Source organism: Protomyctophum parallelum (genome assembly GCF_964188405.1).
Source record: "Protomyctophum parallelum genome assembly, chromosome: 2".
NCBI lineage: Eukaryota > Metazoa > Chordata > Actinopteri > Myctophiformes > Myctophidae > Protomyctophum > Protomyctophum parallelum.
In genome coordinates, this window is record NC_139699.1 from 29,857,658 (window position 1) to 29,873,508 (window position 15,851).

Genomic DNA, 15,851 nt, shown 5'->3' on the forward strand with positions numbered 1-15,851 from the left:
GGGAAGTTGCACCTAGGTAGCACCTTGCTGGCAAGATGGCAGCCGTGTGCATATCATCAATTAAGTCATATTGGAGCAACTACAGTGTAGGCCACATGTCCCTGCTTAGTACTTTTTACTTTACTTGAGTATTTCCAAATGTAATTAATTACATTTCAGAGGCAAATATTGTACTTTTACTATTAGGCTATTTGAAAACTTTACTAGTTACTAGATTTGGAATATTATTACAAAACATACATTAACCACTTCAACCCTATATAATACTGTACTTCGGATATTTGAAAATAGACGATCTACAAGCTCACAATGCGTCAAAAGACATTGAACTTGCGAAATGGGACATTCTGCATTCTGCATAATGAACACTTTTACTTTTGGTACTTTGAGTATATTTTGATGCCAATATATATCTGTTTGTACTTTTACTCAAGTAAATTTTGAATACCGACCATACTTTTACTTATAACAAGTATTTCTACATTGCAGTATTGATACCTGTTCTTAAGTAAAATGTGTTTTTCCACAGAAAGCATAATCTCTGGACAATCTCATGTATAAAGTCCCTATCAGATTACAGAACAAGTAAAAATGGGATGCCCTTTCTTTGATGTCAAATATCCTATGTAATTTGTATACTTTCCCTTTCATTTGAACTTGGTAGATGAGAAAGAGTTTGATGCATTTGTATCATATGTGTGGAGCCCTGCCTCAAAGGAAATTGGAAGACGTTTGTCCATGCTTTCATCATCCAGACCTGGTTTTGATGATCAAAGTAGGTTTCCCCATGAAAACTTTCTTCATCCTAAAATAGTTTTTCTATCCATTGTATCATTGGACATTGCATTTGCATACATGACTGCAAAAATAGCAACGTTTTGTGAATCTGATTTTGACAGCAACCCAATGTAGACTATTTACCATTGATGATCATGCCACCCAGAGGCCACTGGAGGTACTACTACCTGCAATCTTGGAGGACCAGTGGGGCTACAGCCTCTATCTGCTGGATAGAGACCCACTACCTGGAGAAGGTCAGTGGAAGAGAGATGATGGGGGGGGGCATGTCATTGTCTAGGGGTCCTTGGAGGGGTTCCGGGGAGTCAAATTCAGTTCAACCCTACAAATGTAATTTAAAAAAGGACCAAAAAAAGAAAAGAACCAAATTGACAAATTTGGAATATTAGTATAATTATTACTCAAACATTTTAACAACAAATCTGGAATGGGGGTCCAAAATATGAGATTAAGCTGTAAGCTTTTTTTTTTGCGTTATCCTTTTGATTGTGATGGGTCAGCATGTTATTGTGACAGGTTTAATATATTAATCAATCCATCAATCTGAGAGAACTGCTGATCTAGCCAACTTCTTCACGTGTTTCAGCATACACCCATGATGTGGTCCATGGATTAAAGATAAGCAGAATGCTGATCTGTCTCCTGTCTGTTGACTACCTATCCGACAGCAATGCTGTGTTTGTGCTGGAGTCAGGCATACAGGTGGACTATGCCTTTTAATTCCCTTAATTTCACAGTGAAGATCAAACCTGCACGTCAGTGGCTACTATGTATTGATATTGAATGTGTAATTAACACACCTGTGAAACGTGTAGTTAAATTTAACATTTATTATCCTTCTTTACTTATTCACTCACTTTTACAAAACTATTTGTGCACGGCAACTTCTGAATTGTCCAACCAAGAAAGCATCTGTCAAAAACAGCACATATACAAGCTCACAGCGCTGTTTTGTTGTATATATATTTAAAGTGTGAGAACTACTTATTTAGATTAGAAGGCATGAATCGTCCTTAGGTGGGGTTAGTTAAAGCAACTAAATACCCATTTGTCAAATGTGTTTGCCATAACAACCTTGTAATATATTCTACACTTTTAGGCATTTCTACAGGACTGCAACCTCAAGCTCCTATTGATTTGGACCGAGGAAAGGCCAGCCTCCCTAGGCCAGCTGGACCCACCATTGCCCCCACTAGTGTGGAGGGCCTTGAAGGTGCTTCCAGCTCTGGACTGGGCCTCCGCCATGTCAGAAGTATCCATCAGTAACTTCTGGAAAACACTGAGGAAGACTATGCCAGTGAAGAGTCCAGCATGCGTCAATCATACAGAATAACCAGGCTTTTTATGCATCATCAGCAACCTTCTTTCTGATGTCATCCACATACATATTAAAAATGTACATACACATAGTGTGTGTCGTGTCACACAGTAGTGTTGCTTGAAAAACCCTTGCTTTCTTTTTTTTCTGTCAGCATTAGAAATAACCTAAAACATCAGATTGCACAAGTCCTAAAAGTAGACAATCAAATAAATAAGACAAGAATATACAGTAATACCTAGCCATTTATTTATTGTGGACAATTATCCAATATTACACTCCAGGATTAGCAGTTATTTTGAAGGTGAAATTAGAGTCAGGTGTTTACAATCACAAAAACCCTTTTGGTTTGACAAAATGACAAACCAGATGAATCAATAGAGCAAAACAGAAGCAGGTGAACCTATATAGGGAGAACACTGTTCTCCCTATATAGGTTCACCTATTCCTATTCATTCCCGTTCTCAGAACAGGAATAACCAGGGCTCACCATATTGCATGTTGACCCTACCTCTAGTGACATTAACACATGGGATGAGTCAAAAAAGTGGACAGGACAACAATGGGTTTGAACAGAAATAAGTATTTAGTATGCAGCATGGTGAGCCAGAGTGATTATTGTTCTCTTTGTAAGGTCACCTTCTGCTGTTTTACTCCCATAGTTGTCACTAAGTTGTTAATTTTGTGATAATAAAAAACACCTACTTTTACCACTCATATGTAATACTGGATAATTTTCAGGTTGGACTTTTTTCTCAAGGATCACAAGAGTTCACTTTCACATGCACTCTTTCACAGAGGTACTTCACTGTTTATACGGTTATTCCTTTTTTGCTGTTTTTCAATTGGTCAAAAGACAATGATTTTGTGCTTTTATACTTATAATGGGATATAACAAAGAATTTTTAAATCTTGAATTGTATTACTTTTCAAAGAATGCTTCAGAATAAAATATTCAGGCACAGGACAAGTCAGTGAGGTACTCACACAAGCAAAGGGTGGGAAGGTGTGTGATAGGTATTTTTCTTTTGTAGATCTGTTATTTTGGTGGATGACTGTTTTCATGTGATCTATGACTCAGTGTCCCCTATGGCCTTGCAGAATCATGGATTATGAATTGCCCTGTGACTGACATTTGATGTCAGGCTGTCCCACTGACTTTAAAATAGTATGGTTCTGAGTTTCGATAGTAAAACTTCTCCCCTAGCCAGCGTTGTTAGATAAGAATTGTTTTGTTTCCGTTGGCCATAACACCCAGACTCTGTGTTTTTGCCCTTGAAAGTTAGTATTCGCTTCAACAGACTGGTAAACTGCACTCAATGATGTTCTGCCCTGTCACCCGGTTCCACTAACTGATATTCATATCATAATAGGATAAACATGTTTATTGACCTTGTTGTTCAACACATTTTCCGGTGTATTGATTACGGTATGCTATATCAACCATGTTCAATTGAACATGGTCAGAGATCGTTGTGAAACGCTGTCCGGATGGCATATGGTGAATATATCTGATTGAACCTCCCTCTAAGTTCTGCTTGTCTGAGTTCTCTTCATTGTGTCCGTCAATTCATTCTAAGGTATTTTGGTTAACTCTGTTATACTCTGACTTTTACTCATTATAGCCTAAAAGGTTTTTACATCCATTTCTGTAAAGTTACAAGCCCTCTGCTTCTATTCTGGTAAAGAGTATTTATGGTACTTAGATTACTTTCTAAAGTATTTATTCAGTTCCGGTGTTCCGGAGCTCTCTCTAGCTCTAGCTCTCAAGCTATGGATCCTATTATATCATTATTAATTTATACAGTCCTTCGTCTTATGGTGGAAAATTACCCATCAGTGTGGTAACTAAAAGTTAGTCTTTCTGGTTTAGGGGCAGTGGAAAATAACATTTTCTAAACATGACTATTACATGAAAATGCAAGTGGGTAGTAAATGCCATAATGCAAAATCCATTAAATGACTGGAAATAACAGAATGCTGGTAACAAAAGTATATATGGGGTACTGCACTGTTCTCCATAGGAGTTAATAGTTCATAAGGAGTTCTTAATAGTTGATACAAAGTCATGTATCAGTCCTTTGATTTTGAAGATCAACAGTACAACCATATTATTCCTAAAATTGCTAGATTCAACTGGAATACGGGAATTATGTTTTGTAGGAAAGACCAGAGATAAAAGTAAAGGTTAATATATGTGAACAAAACAGCCAATGTGGTGGCACAGTTGGTGAAAAAAAAGGGGCCGAGGGGAAAAAAAGTTAAAACGCACTTTGCACATTCTATGTCTAGGCTAAGTCTACTGCATATTTTGCTGTACACATATGTACCAACACACCAACCAAATCTAGGGTTTCTAAATAAAACAAAATTGTGACAGTTCATTCTATGTACATTTTTACACCAATAGCAGACAAACTAAAAAACACGAAATCCACCTTACAAGTTTCCACAAAACAAACATGTCATAGTTGAGTCTCCAAGACGCAGGATTGGAAAATCCGTCAGTAAACACTATCTGGTGCCATTAAAGATTTTGGATAATCTAAATGTTTCCTGACTAATCCCTTTGCCACCCACGTATCTCATATCACAGACAAGACTTTCTGGCACATCCTGCCACATAGTACCTGGTGGTAGTGGCTAGAGTTCAGACACCAAAAAACACGTACGGAAAAGGCTTAAAGCTACAATCCGAACGTTTTATGTCCTCTTTCGACGATGAGAGGAGATTACGATGGCCGAACGACAGCAAAGTTGATGGCTCAGCTAGTGTTCAACCTTATGTGCTAGTTACATTGGTATTAACATACTGTACATTACAGATTGGTTAACGTTTTATTCATTTCATTATGCCCCGGATTGTAGCTTTTAATGGTTTCAGCCTCAATAGATCTATCCTACCAAAAGAAAAATCAAAACAAACAGAAAATACCCCCAAGGTCACACAAAATGGTATTGTTTAGGGTTTTTCTGTTTGCGCCTTCAGCTTCCTCTCCCAAAGCTTTTGGTGATCAGAGAAACCTTGCTTGCCCTTGTTGAAGGAGTTGGGTCCTGCAGATGTTGGTGTCTCTCTGAAAAGTATAGAGTAGAGTTAATACATTTAGACTTGAAGACTGTAACTTCTATAAAACTAAATGAAAAACGGTACACTTCTGAGGAAAATATACCTGTGAAAGGCCTTATTTTACCATTTTGAAAACATTTTTTACTAGTCGATCTACATCAGAGGTGCCCAAAAGGTAGATCATGATTTACCAGTAGATCACAAAGGCTGTGCAGGTAGAACACATGACATGGCCATAAACAATATATAGGCCTAATTAAAAGAAAGAGGAAAAAAGTCATCTGCCACTTGAATTAAGGTGACTTCATTGATTGACCAAATAGGACCTGTCAGCTCAAACCCACAAAACAAAACTTTGTTTTCAAGGGTGTTGCACACAAACGTATGTAACATTACATAAGTTATACAAAACTCTATATGCCATTCTGGGTGTTATATGTCTTATATGTAACGCCAGCACTGCTATTCCCTTCAGGTACAGTTTTCAGCAATGGGATATTTTTTTGGGTGGGTAGATCTTGTTGAGACGGTCATTTTGAAAGTAGCTCTCAAGTCAAAAAAGTGCGGGCACCCCTGATCTACATCGACACATTGTGAGCTTGTAGATTGTCGACTTTTTTTAAACTGAAGAGAGTCAAATATGTACCTGCCAACATTCTTCATTCTCATCCTGGCCTCTGCAGGCATCTCCTCAGGATCACTCTGTAGAAGAGAAAAACCTTAGACCTGTGGTTCGCAACTCCCCCAAATAATATTTGACACCAATATATAAGAACTTAAAATATAGTAAGTTTCATTGATCCAAACCGGAACACAATTGATTGATTAATCATTAACATAAATATGCTCTGAAAATGCATCATAGTAAGGGGAAATCCTCCCTGGACAAATGGAGATATAAGGGGAATCCCCCTGGCCAAGGAATATCCCCTTTAAGTGCAGATGTATGGTTGTTTGTTTTCAGGTGGCAAATGTACTTTGTGCTTACATCAGAAGAGTCATCATTGAAGACCGAGGCCAGTCCTGGCTTCTTAGCTGGAACAACTGGCTCTTTGGGCTTCTAGGAAAGATTAGAGAAGAAATATTTAACAAAACAATGTTCCCGTATCGTAGCCTTTCACCGTCTTGTTTCAAGTGTTTCTCATCAAGAGTCTTCTTTTCGCTCCTATGACACCAAAATGTGGAACGCCCTACCAACAGTCATTAAGACATGCAAATCCCTTGACTCATTCAAATGCACGCTCAAAGGGCACCTACGGACGGCTGCAATTCGAAACTGGTCCCCGTAAAATCTGATTTCCCCCACCCAAACCCTTTTCCCCTCCTCTATGATGATTTCCTGTTTTTGGCTATAGAGAAGTATATATTTGTACGTCTCTAAATGTTATGATGAATTGAACATGGTGGGCCCTAAGTGTAATGCTTTATGGTGTCGTTCACATTAACAGTTTTGTATTGAGTTGTGCTTGAAATGTACTGTAATTCTCCAATCCGTTAATAAATCTTTCAATCAATTCTTTGACTATTAAAAAAATATTTGGAAATGTAATAATATCACTCTCAGGTTTACACCAAATGTCTTTCCCTGAAGTTAAAGGAAAATTCCATACTAGAAGGCTTTCTTACCTTTATTTGTAGTTGTTACATCCCCACCAAAGAGGTCCAGGTGTTATTTTGTGCAAAAGCGCATTATTGGCTATTTCCCCCACCATAATCCCTCAGTGAATTGCATTGAATGGGCTATGGGGTGTTGTGCTAATTTGCTTATTTCCATCGCTCAGAAATCTTTTTTTTGAGTACCGGTATATATCCTCTCTTCATAATGTAAATAGTATCCCAAGCGGCACACTTTACTACTTATTTCGATGGAAATAAGTGAATTAGCACAAACACCCAACCCCCATTGAGTGGCTCTTTGGTGTGGACGTAACAACTACAAATAAAGGTAAGAAAGCCTTCTAGTATGGAATTCTCCTTTAAGAGTAATCAAATATGTTCCGTCCAAATTGATTCAAAATGTACTTTATAAAAAGTGGTCAAGTGGTGACATCATGTACAACCTGCCTCCTGACTGAAAATAGTTCTGTTTAGTATTAAGCAGTACAGTCTGTATGTTTCTGTCTCACAGCAAACAATGCCTCGTTGCCTTCATATTTCAATACTCAGACTCACGGTTGCTCCAAGTTTGATGGAAATTGGATTGCTCTTCTTTCCCATCTGACTGCTCAAACCAAAGCCAATCTTGGATATTTTGCGAGGCGCCGGTGGAGAGTTTGAGGAGTCGGACTCGTCGTCAACGTCTTCAGATGCGATATGTTGAGCTGAGTCGGACTCTTTGGGCTTCTAGGAAAGATTAGAGAAGAAATATTTAACAAAACAATGTTCCCGTATAGTAGCCTTTCACCGTCTTGTTTCAAGTATTTCTCATCAAGAGTCTTCTTTTCGCCTCTATGCCACCAAAATGTGGAACGCCTTACCAACAGTCATTAAGACATGCGAATCCCTTGACTCCTTCAAATGCGCTCTCAAAGGGCACCTACGGACGGCTGCAATTCGAAACTGGTCCCCGTAAAATCTGATTTCCCCCACCCAACATTTTTCCTTTTTTACCTCCTCTGATGATTTCCTGTTTTTGGCTATATAGAAGTGTATATTTGTATGTCTCTAAATGTTATGATGAATTGAACATGGTGGACCCTAAGTGTAATGCTTTATGGTGTCGTCCACATCAACAGTTTTGTATTGAGTTGTGCTTGAAATGTACTGTAATTCTCCAATCTGTTAATAAATCTTTCAATCAATCAATTCTTTGCCTATTAAAAAAATTTGGAAATGTAATAATAATTCACTCTCAGGTTTACACCAAATGTCTTTCCCTGAAGTTAAAGGACAATTCCATACTAGAAGGCTTTCTTACCTTTATTTGTAGTTGTTACATCCCCACCAAAGAGGTCCAGGTGTTATTTTGTGCAAAAGTGCATTATTGGCTATTTCCCCTAGCATAAGCCCTCAGTGAATTGCATTGAATGGGCTATGGGGTGTTGTGCTAATTTGCTTATTTCCATCGCTCAAAAATCTTTTTTTTGGGTATATATCCTCTCTTCATAATGTAAATAGTATCCCAAGCGGCACACTTTACTACTTATTTCGATGGAAATAAGTGAATTAGCACAAAAACCCAACCCCCATTGAGTGGCTCTTTGGTGTGGACGTAACAACTACAAACTAGAAAAAGTGCCCTTCCGGGCACAGGTCTCCACCAGGTTATCCACAGATCCGTGCAGTTAGAGGTAAAAACACTTTTCGGCCAGTTATAGCGCCACCTTGAGGCTGAGTTGAAATTGTTCATGTGGCATTTCGTCCTCGGCCTAGTGGGAATGTGGGTGCACAATTTCAGGGAAATCACGCGATGTGTTCATGATTTGCAGCATTTCGTTTGAAACTGAGCACTCCTGTGAACTTTGGAAGCCAATCTTAACCAATCAGGATGGAGTCTGATAAATCTGAAAGACCCGTTTCGTTGAATGGCTCTAGAGAGACTGTGTACCAATTTGCGTGATGTTTGGACAAAATCTGTAGGTGTACTGTGCAAAAACTTGTTTTGCACAAAGCGGCCTCCTGGTGGCGCTATAACAGGCCGTTCTGGAAAGTTTGGGGCAGAGGTTCATCGTTGGCATCCAGGGAGTGTGTGTGCAAAATATGGCATCGACCGGGTTAACGGTGGCCGAGATTAGCTGTTCACGGACACACACACGGACACACACACACACGGACACACACACGGACGGACGGAGTGCAAAACATACTCTCCCCACATGCCTTCGGCCTGGTGGAGACAATAAAGGTAAGAAAGCCTTCTAGTATGGAATTCTCCTTTAAGAGTAATCAAATATGTTCCGTCCAAATTGATTCAAAATGTACTTTATAAAACGTGGTCAAGTGGTGACATCATGTACAACCTGCCTCCTGACTGAAAATAGTTCTGTTTAGTATTAAGCAGTACAGTCTGTATGTTTCTGTCTCACAGCAAACAATGCCTCGTTGCCTTCATATTTCAATACTCAGACTCACGGTTGCTCCAAGTTTGATGGAAATTGGATTGCTCTTCTTTCCCATCTGACTGCTCAAACCAAAGCCAATCTTGGATATTTTGCGAGGGGCCGGTGGAGAGTTTGAGGAGTCGGACTCGTCGTCAACGTCTTCAGATGCGATATGTTGAGCTGAGTCGGACTCTTTGGGCTTCTAGGAAAGATTAGAGAAGAAATATTTAACAAAACAATGTTCCCGTATCGTAGCCTTTCACCGTCTTGTTTCAAGTGTTTCTCATCAAGAGTCTTCTTTTCGCTCCTATGCCACCAAAATGTGGAACGCCCTACCAACATTCATTAAGACATGCGAATCCCTTGACTCCTTCAAATGCGCTCTCAAAGGGCACCTACGGACGGCTGCAATTCTAAACTGGCCCCCGTAAAATCTGATTTCCACCACCCAAACCTTTTTACCTCCTCTGATGATTTCCTGTTTTTGGCTATATAGAAGTGTATATTTGTACGTCTCTAAATGTTATGATGAATTGAACATGGTGGACCCTAAGTGTAATGCTTTATGGTGTCGTCCACATTAACAGTTTTGTATTGAGTTGTGCTTGAAATGTACTGTAATTCTCCAATCTGTTAATAAATATTTCAATCAATTCTTTGCCTATTAAAAAGTATTTGGAAATGTAATAATAATTCACTCTCAGGTTTACACCAAATGTCTTCCCCTGAAGTTAAAGGAGAATTCCATACTAGAAGGCTTTCTTACCTTTATTTGTAGTTGTTACGTCCCCACCAAAGAGGTCCAGGTGTTATTTTGTGCAAAAGCGCATTATTGGCTATTTCCCCTAACATAAGCCCTCAGTGAATTGCATTGAATTGAATGGGGCTATGAGGTGTTGTGCTAATTCGCTTATTTCCATCGCTCAAAATTCTTTTTTTTGTATATATCCTCTCTTCATAATGTAAATAGTATCCCGAGCGGCACACTTTACTACTTATTTCGATGGAAATAAGTGAATTAGCACAAAAACCCAACCCCCATTGAGTGGCTCTTTGGTGTGGACGTAACAACTACAAATAAAGGTAAGAAGCCTTCTAGTATGGAATTCTCCTTTAAGAGTAATCAAATATGTTCCGTCCAAATTGATTCAAAATGTACTTTATAAAAGTACAAGTGGTGACATCATGTACAACCTGCCTCCTGACTGAAAATAGTTCTGTTTAGTATTAAGCAGTACAGTCTGTATGTTTCAGTCTCACAGCAAACAATGCCTCGTTGCCTTATTTCAATACTCAGACTCACGGTTGCTCCAAGTTTGATGGAAATTGGATTGCTCTTCTTTCCCATCTGACTGCTCAAACCAAAGCCAATCTTGGATATTTTGCGAGGCGCCGGTGGAGAGTTTGAGGAGTCGGACTCGTCGTCAACGTCTTCAGATGCGATATGTTGAGCTGAGCGTTTGCCCGCTGTCCCTGCTCCTTCCTCAGTGCTAGAAGAGACAGGCTTAGTTTTCACTCTGCCTCCCTCCTCCTCCGGCCCTGCTTGAGGCAAGACACTTAGCAAGGTGAGCAACAGTTGCTTGATCAATCAAATGAGCTACTACCATCAATACCTGAATGACATCAACTGAGCTCTCTCTGAAACGAATTGTTCAGCTGTTTCCCATGTGAAAGTTTATAACTTACCCAGTCATTCCAAAATAGCTGATCTAAAAACTCAGTGCATCACCAGCGTGTAGATTTAAAAAATATATATAGGCTATATACATAATACCCCAGATTCGGCACAAACAAGGGACTAAATTATTTTCGCTCCTATGCCACCAAAATGTGGAACGCCTTACCAACAGTCATTAAGACATGTGAATCCCTTGATTCCTTCAAAACAGCTCTCAAAGGGCAGCTACGGATGGCTGCAATTTCGAAACTGAAAATCTGAATCCACCCCCACCTCCCCCCCGTTTTCCCCTCACTGTATATGTTTATTTTCCCTTTTTACCTCCTTTATGATGAATTCCTGTTCTGTTCTTTTACTATATAGAAGTGTCTATTTATACGTCTCTAAATGTTTTGATGAATTGAACATGGTGGACCCTCTTGTAAACAAGTGTAATGCTTAATTGGGTCGTCCACTCACAGCACAGTTAACAGTCTTTGTATTGCGTTTGTGCTTGAAATGTACTGTAATTCTGCAAACTGTTAATAAATATTTCAATCAATCAATCAAAAAAGCCTAGATTGACATGCTGATGAAGCATAGCTGACTGTGTTGTGGGGTTGATTCTCGATCACGACAATCTTTGCTGTGTGTCATTCCCCATCTAATATCTCCCAATTTCCCTCGGCTACTGTATACCATCTAATAAATGCAGAAAAATCCAGAAAATAGGAACACCTATTGAAAGTAGTTAGGCTCTAGAGTAGATTGAATGACTTCTGAGTCAGAGATGGAGGGATTTTGGCTGAGTGGTATAATGTCATTGTCATTATTATTTATTTATTTCATTATATTATCTTTGACTTCAGCTAACTGACCTAGCATAACGCTAGCTACTGCATCTAGCCAAGTTAGCAAACCGTACGTGTTACACTACCACTGGCTCACATCTATATTTAAATAAATATGTATTTGATTTATTCAACGTTAAAACACTGCAGATGCCGCCGGTCTCCGTACAGCTTCTTTTTCTTTTCAATTGACTTTAGTGCTAACCTTAGCATGCATATTGTTAGCTGACGATATGTGGCTAGCAGCCGATAGCTTGGTCTGATATCTTAACATGTATGGTGATCGTTTCATCTGCTCAACATCATTCGCAGGAGACCGTTGTAGCAACTCAAGCTTCTAGAATAATGTTATCTGCACTATCTAAGACAAATATCACCTCCATGGTCGGTGAACCTCTTGCTGTTATGCCTGCGATCCGCCATTATTATTATTACAAAAATAATACACTTTCTTCTTCCTCGTCTTCTTCCTTCTACACACCAGTGTGTAATGTGCATACCGCCACCTACTGCACAGAGTGTGCATCTTCTTATTCTTCTTCTTTCCGGTTTTATGGCGGTTGGCAAACCTTTCAAAGTGCATTACCGCCACCAGCTGGACTGTGTAGTACTAGGGATTGTGCAGCAAACCAATAAAATAAACCAAAAACGCCTACATTCTATTCACCAAGGGGGTATTTACTATTTCTTATGTACTTAGTAATATAATGATAGACTTCTTTTCCTAGAAGAACTGACAATGTAAAATTCTGATGTTTAACCTTTTTCAACAGGCAATATAACTGATTCCTCTCACTACTGTACTTTTTTTCCCTTCACTTAAAAAATAAATAAAAATAAATCACACCCATGTGAACTGAGTGGTGCAACTACCCCCCCCCTCCCTCTCTCATTAGCAGGCAGTGCAGCAGTGCAGCACTGTCTCTCTCTCTGTTTCTGGCACAACAGCGCCCCTACTTGTACTAATAGTCATACTGGTGCTCATGGCCATACATAGGCGGACACATAGGTGAACACGGACATTGCTGTTCCTTGGAGTGGTTGCACCACTCAAAAAACCATAAACCTCCTGAGTCCTGAAGATAAGATAACGACAAAGTTCAAATGTTCTGGTTAATTAGTAGTAGTACAACAAGTAGCCCTGTATGTGACTGAGGGCACATACGGGGCTATACAACAAGGTACTATTTTTTTCCCCCACATTATTTGTTTTTTGTAAATCCTGAAAAAATAGCAGATCTACAAGCTCAAAAGTGCAACGATGCAACACATTGTGAGCTTGTTGATCTGCATTTATTTTGTACTACGTCCCTGGACACCACTTTGACAACACTGTTTTAGATATATAGAAAAGGGCAAAAACATTATACCAGAGTTTATTAATTTTGTAGATTTGCAAACAGTAGATTTGTATATCATACATTTACAAAAATAATATTTGAAATTCAGCAGACGCATAAGAGCAAGTAATATCTGGTAGTGAATTGGGGTTTTGTGCTTTCTAAATAGATTATTTCCCTGACAAATACCGTGGTATGGGATGCAAAAAACTAAAAAGGAATCACAGAAATTAATTCCCTTTAAAAAAGACATTCAATATCAAATCCCTCTAACCCTCTTCAATAGTCATAGTTCAGTTTATTATAGAGCTTTACAGCAAATTGTAATCTTCATTGTCAGTGAAGCAAACAAGTCTTCATTGTTATGACATCTCATGACATCACTCACTATCATACAAAACATGGATTTGTGCTATTACAAATATTTCTTCATGAAGAGTAATGCCCTGCTAATGCAGTTTCACATAAACATATCATTTCCAAAATAGTGTTGATTCATGTCAAGTTCAACACTGGACATGAATGGTAAGTCCTCTCCATAAAACATTCCAAGGCATAGGCACAGTTTTTAATGACCCCAGTTGCAACAAAAAAATTAAAAACATTTGCATTCTCCCCTGAAAAACATTTGAGTAATGCGCAAATAGCCTTTACAGTCAAATAAATGAGGTTGCTCAGGTGTACAGTAATCGCAAATCTAATTAATTAATTAATCTCTGTTTCATACAAGTTTGATGAGACAAATTAAAAGATGTGACAAGTTTACATTAAAATGGGTGACAAAGGGGTCACCCCAGATGTTCACTGAGTAAGAGTGTATACTGTACTGTATATAACTTATAAAGTCTGATTGATTGATTGATTGAAATATTTATTAACAGTTTGCAGAATTACAGTACATTTCAAGCACAACTCAATACAAAGACTGTTAAGTGGACGACCCAATAAAGCATTACACTTGTTTACAAGAGGCTCCATCTTGTTCAAATCATCAAAACATTTAGAGACGTACAAATAGACACTTCTATATAGCAAAAAAAGTCTATAGTCCATTCTGCAGTTGAGCCCAGTTCATATCTGACCCTACTTACTGCGTTCTATAGGAGTGGGAACAAAAAAAAAAAAAAAAAAGAAGAAAAAGAAAACAATATTGCGATATATTGTCGTATAATCATTGCACTGCCGGCAAATATCAATATTTTATCACGATGTGCATGTGCTATATGGATTGACCCCCTCCTCCCCCTGCCTCTTTCTCTTCACTGTACCTATTTGAAATAAAACATCAAATGTCAAAAGTAAATCTTTAAAATTGTGGGGTAAATATTGGATGTGATTTTCCTGAAAAGGAAATAAGACAAATGTAAAAAATGTAACATATATTTTCAATTGGGGATAATATACCAGATAAAGCCCTGCATTGGATTTGTAGTTTTGCTGTGGGCGGGAGAGAGCGGTTAAAATCTTTACTTTGTATTTAACTCTAACCAGAGGGATGGAGACAAGAAATTACGCTGAAAAGTCATTACAATACAAACCAAAGTAAGGAGGCATGTCCAACATTTCTCAGTTGTTAGTGTTACAGACAATGAAGGAAACAAATAGTTAGTCTTAGAACTTAGTGAAATTAAGCTCTACTTCAAAGATGAAGCCCTAAGAGAAAGGAATAGTATATTTGTTGATAATGTGTCTGTCTGTGCTGCTTTCTTGTCTCACTTTCTCATTCTGATGGGATGCAACGCAAATCTGTGCAGGCAGATTAAATGTTGCTTCAGTGCAGGACGCAGGAGTGGGCACACAACAATGCAAGAGCGGGCGGTATTGGTATGGTCAGAAATCTGAAAGCTCTTTTGTCCGATTAAAATATGACTTAAATCAATAGTCTACCAATGTTTCAGTCTATCTTTTACAGTGTTGTTCAAGTTACTTTTAAAAAGTACTTAGTTATAGTTATAGTTACTAGTCTGAAAAAGTAACTAATTACTATAGTTACTTTACAAAAACATAAAGGTTTAAAAAAAAAAATATATATAAGATTTTCCAATTCAGACACATTGTTTTCAAGGAAAAAATATTCCCTAATGTCACTACTCCAGTTGTGGTTTGTTTTAAGCTCTACTCTAAAAAAACAGGAATAGTACCCTATGTTGACCAATCATCATTATGATGACATATGCCCTGTGGAAGCCACTTTCTCTTTCTCATGTGGAATGTGTTTCACTCTGGGAGCGCATTCAGTGCACCATGTCAGTTTACATGACAGACTCCGCACTGGCAGGAGGAGACGGTTCTTTTGGATTATACATTACGTAACTACTAACTCACCCATTGAAAACACAGTACCGGTAACTATAATGACATTACTGAATGGGAAAATGTAAAGAGTTTTTACAACTTTTATAGAACATTATGGCTCTGATAACCATAATATGTAATCATATTATGATTACATCATAACCATATACGAATAGCATCATCCAGACACTTGCTCCATCATGGAACTTTGGGGACTACGGATGGAAATTAGCATCCTTGCTAAATCCAGCACATTTACATTGCATTGTATGTGTAGTGTTCATTATTATGTGCTGTCCCGTCCAAATAATCGTATAAATAAAATAAATAGAATGGCAACATATAGGGTAGGGTAGGTGCACAACATACAGTAGGCTCACTGAAAGATTACAAGCATAAAGCTCCTGCACGTACACACCTGAAAAAGCATGAAATGCAAATAAATATAATAGATCCTGTTTCCTCTTAGACCGGAAATCTATTTT

General features: G+C 38.4%; 2 protein-coding genes across 2 annotated transcripts in view; one reads left to right on the forward strand and one right to left on the reverse strand.

Annotated features, from left to right (window-relative positions):
• The window catches only part of LOC310854589 (interleukin-18 receptor accessory protein-like), a gene marked incomplete at its 5' end in the record, with an annotated part of 6,835 nt that extends 4,624 nt beyond the window's left edge, over positions 1-2,211 (forward strand). Inside the window, 4 exons of the mRNA XM_083759265.1 lie at positions 665-775; positions 900-1,034; positions 1,385-1,500; positions 1,898-2,211. Of these exons, the coding sequence (XP_083615391.1) occupies positions 665-775; positions 900-1,034; positions 1,385-1,500; positions 1,898-2,131 (596 nt within the window). The 3' untranslated portion in view covers positions 2,132-2,211. The remainder of the gene's footprint in view (positions 1-664; positions 776-899; positions 1,035-1,384; positions 1,501-1,897) is intronic.
• Positions 2,212-2,343: 132 nt separating this feature from the next.
• pcnp (PEST proteolytic signal containing nuclear protein) lies at positions 2,344-12,203 on the reverse strand. The gene is made up of 7 exons (XM_083759990.1): positions 12,109-12,203; positions 10,527-10,762; positions 9,255-9,425; positions 7,356-7,526; positions 6,172-6,243; positions 5,830-5,885; positions 2,344-5,190 (listed from the first exon to the last, which is right to left on the reverse strand). The coding sequence occupies exons 1-7, from the start codon at positions 12,152-12,154 to the stop codon at positions 5,079-5,081; spliced, it is 864 nt and encodes a 287-aa protein (XP_083616116.1). The 5' UTR covers positions 12,155-12,203; the 3' UTR covers positions 2,344-5,078.
• Positions 12,204-15,851: the final 3,648 nt, after the last annotated feature.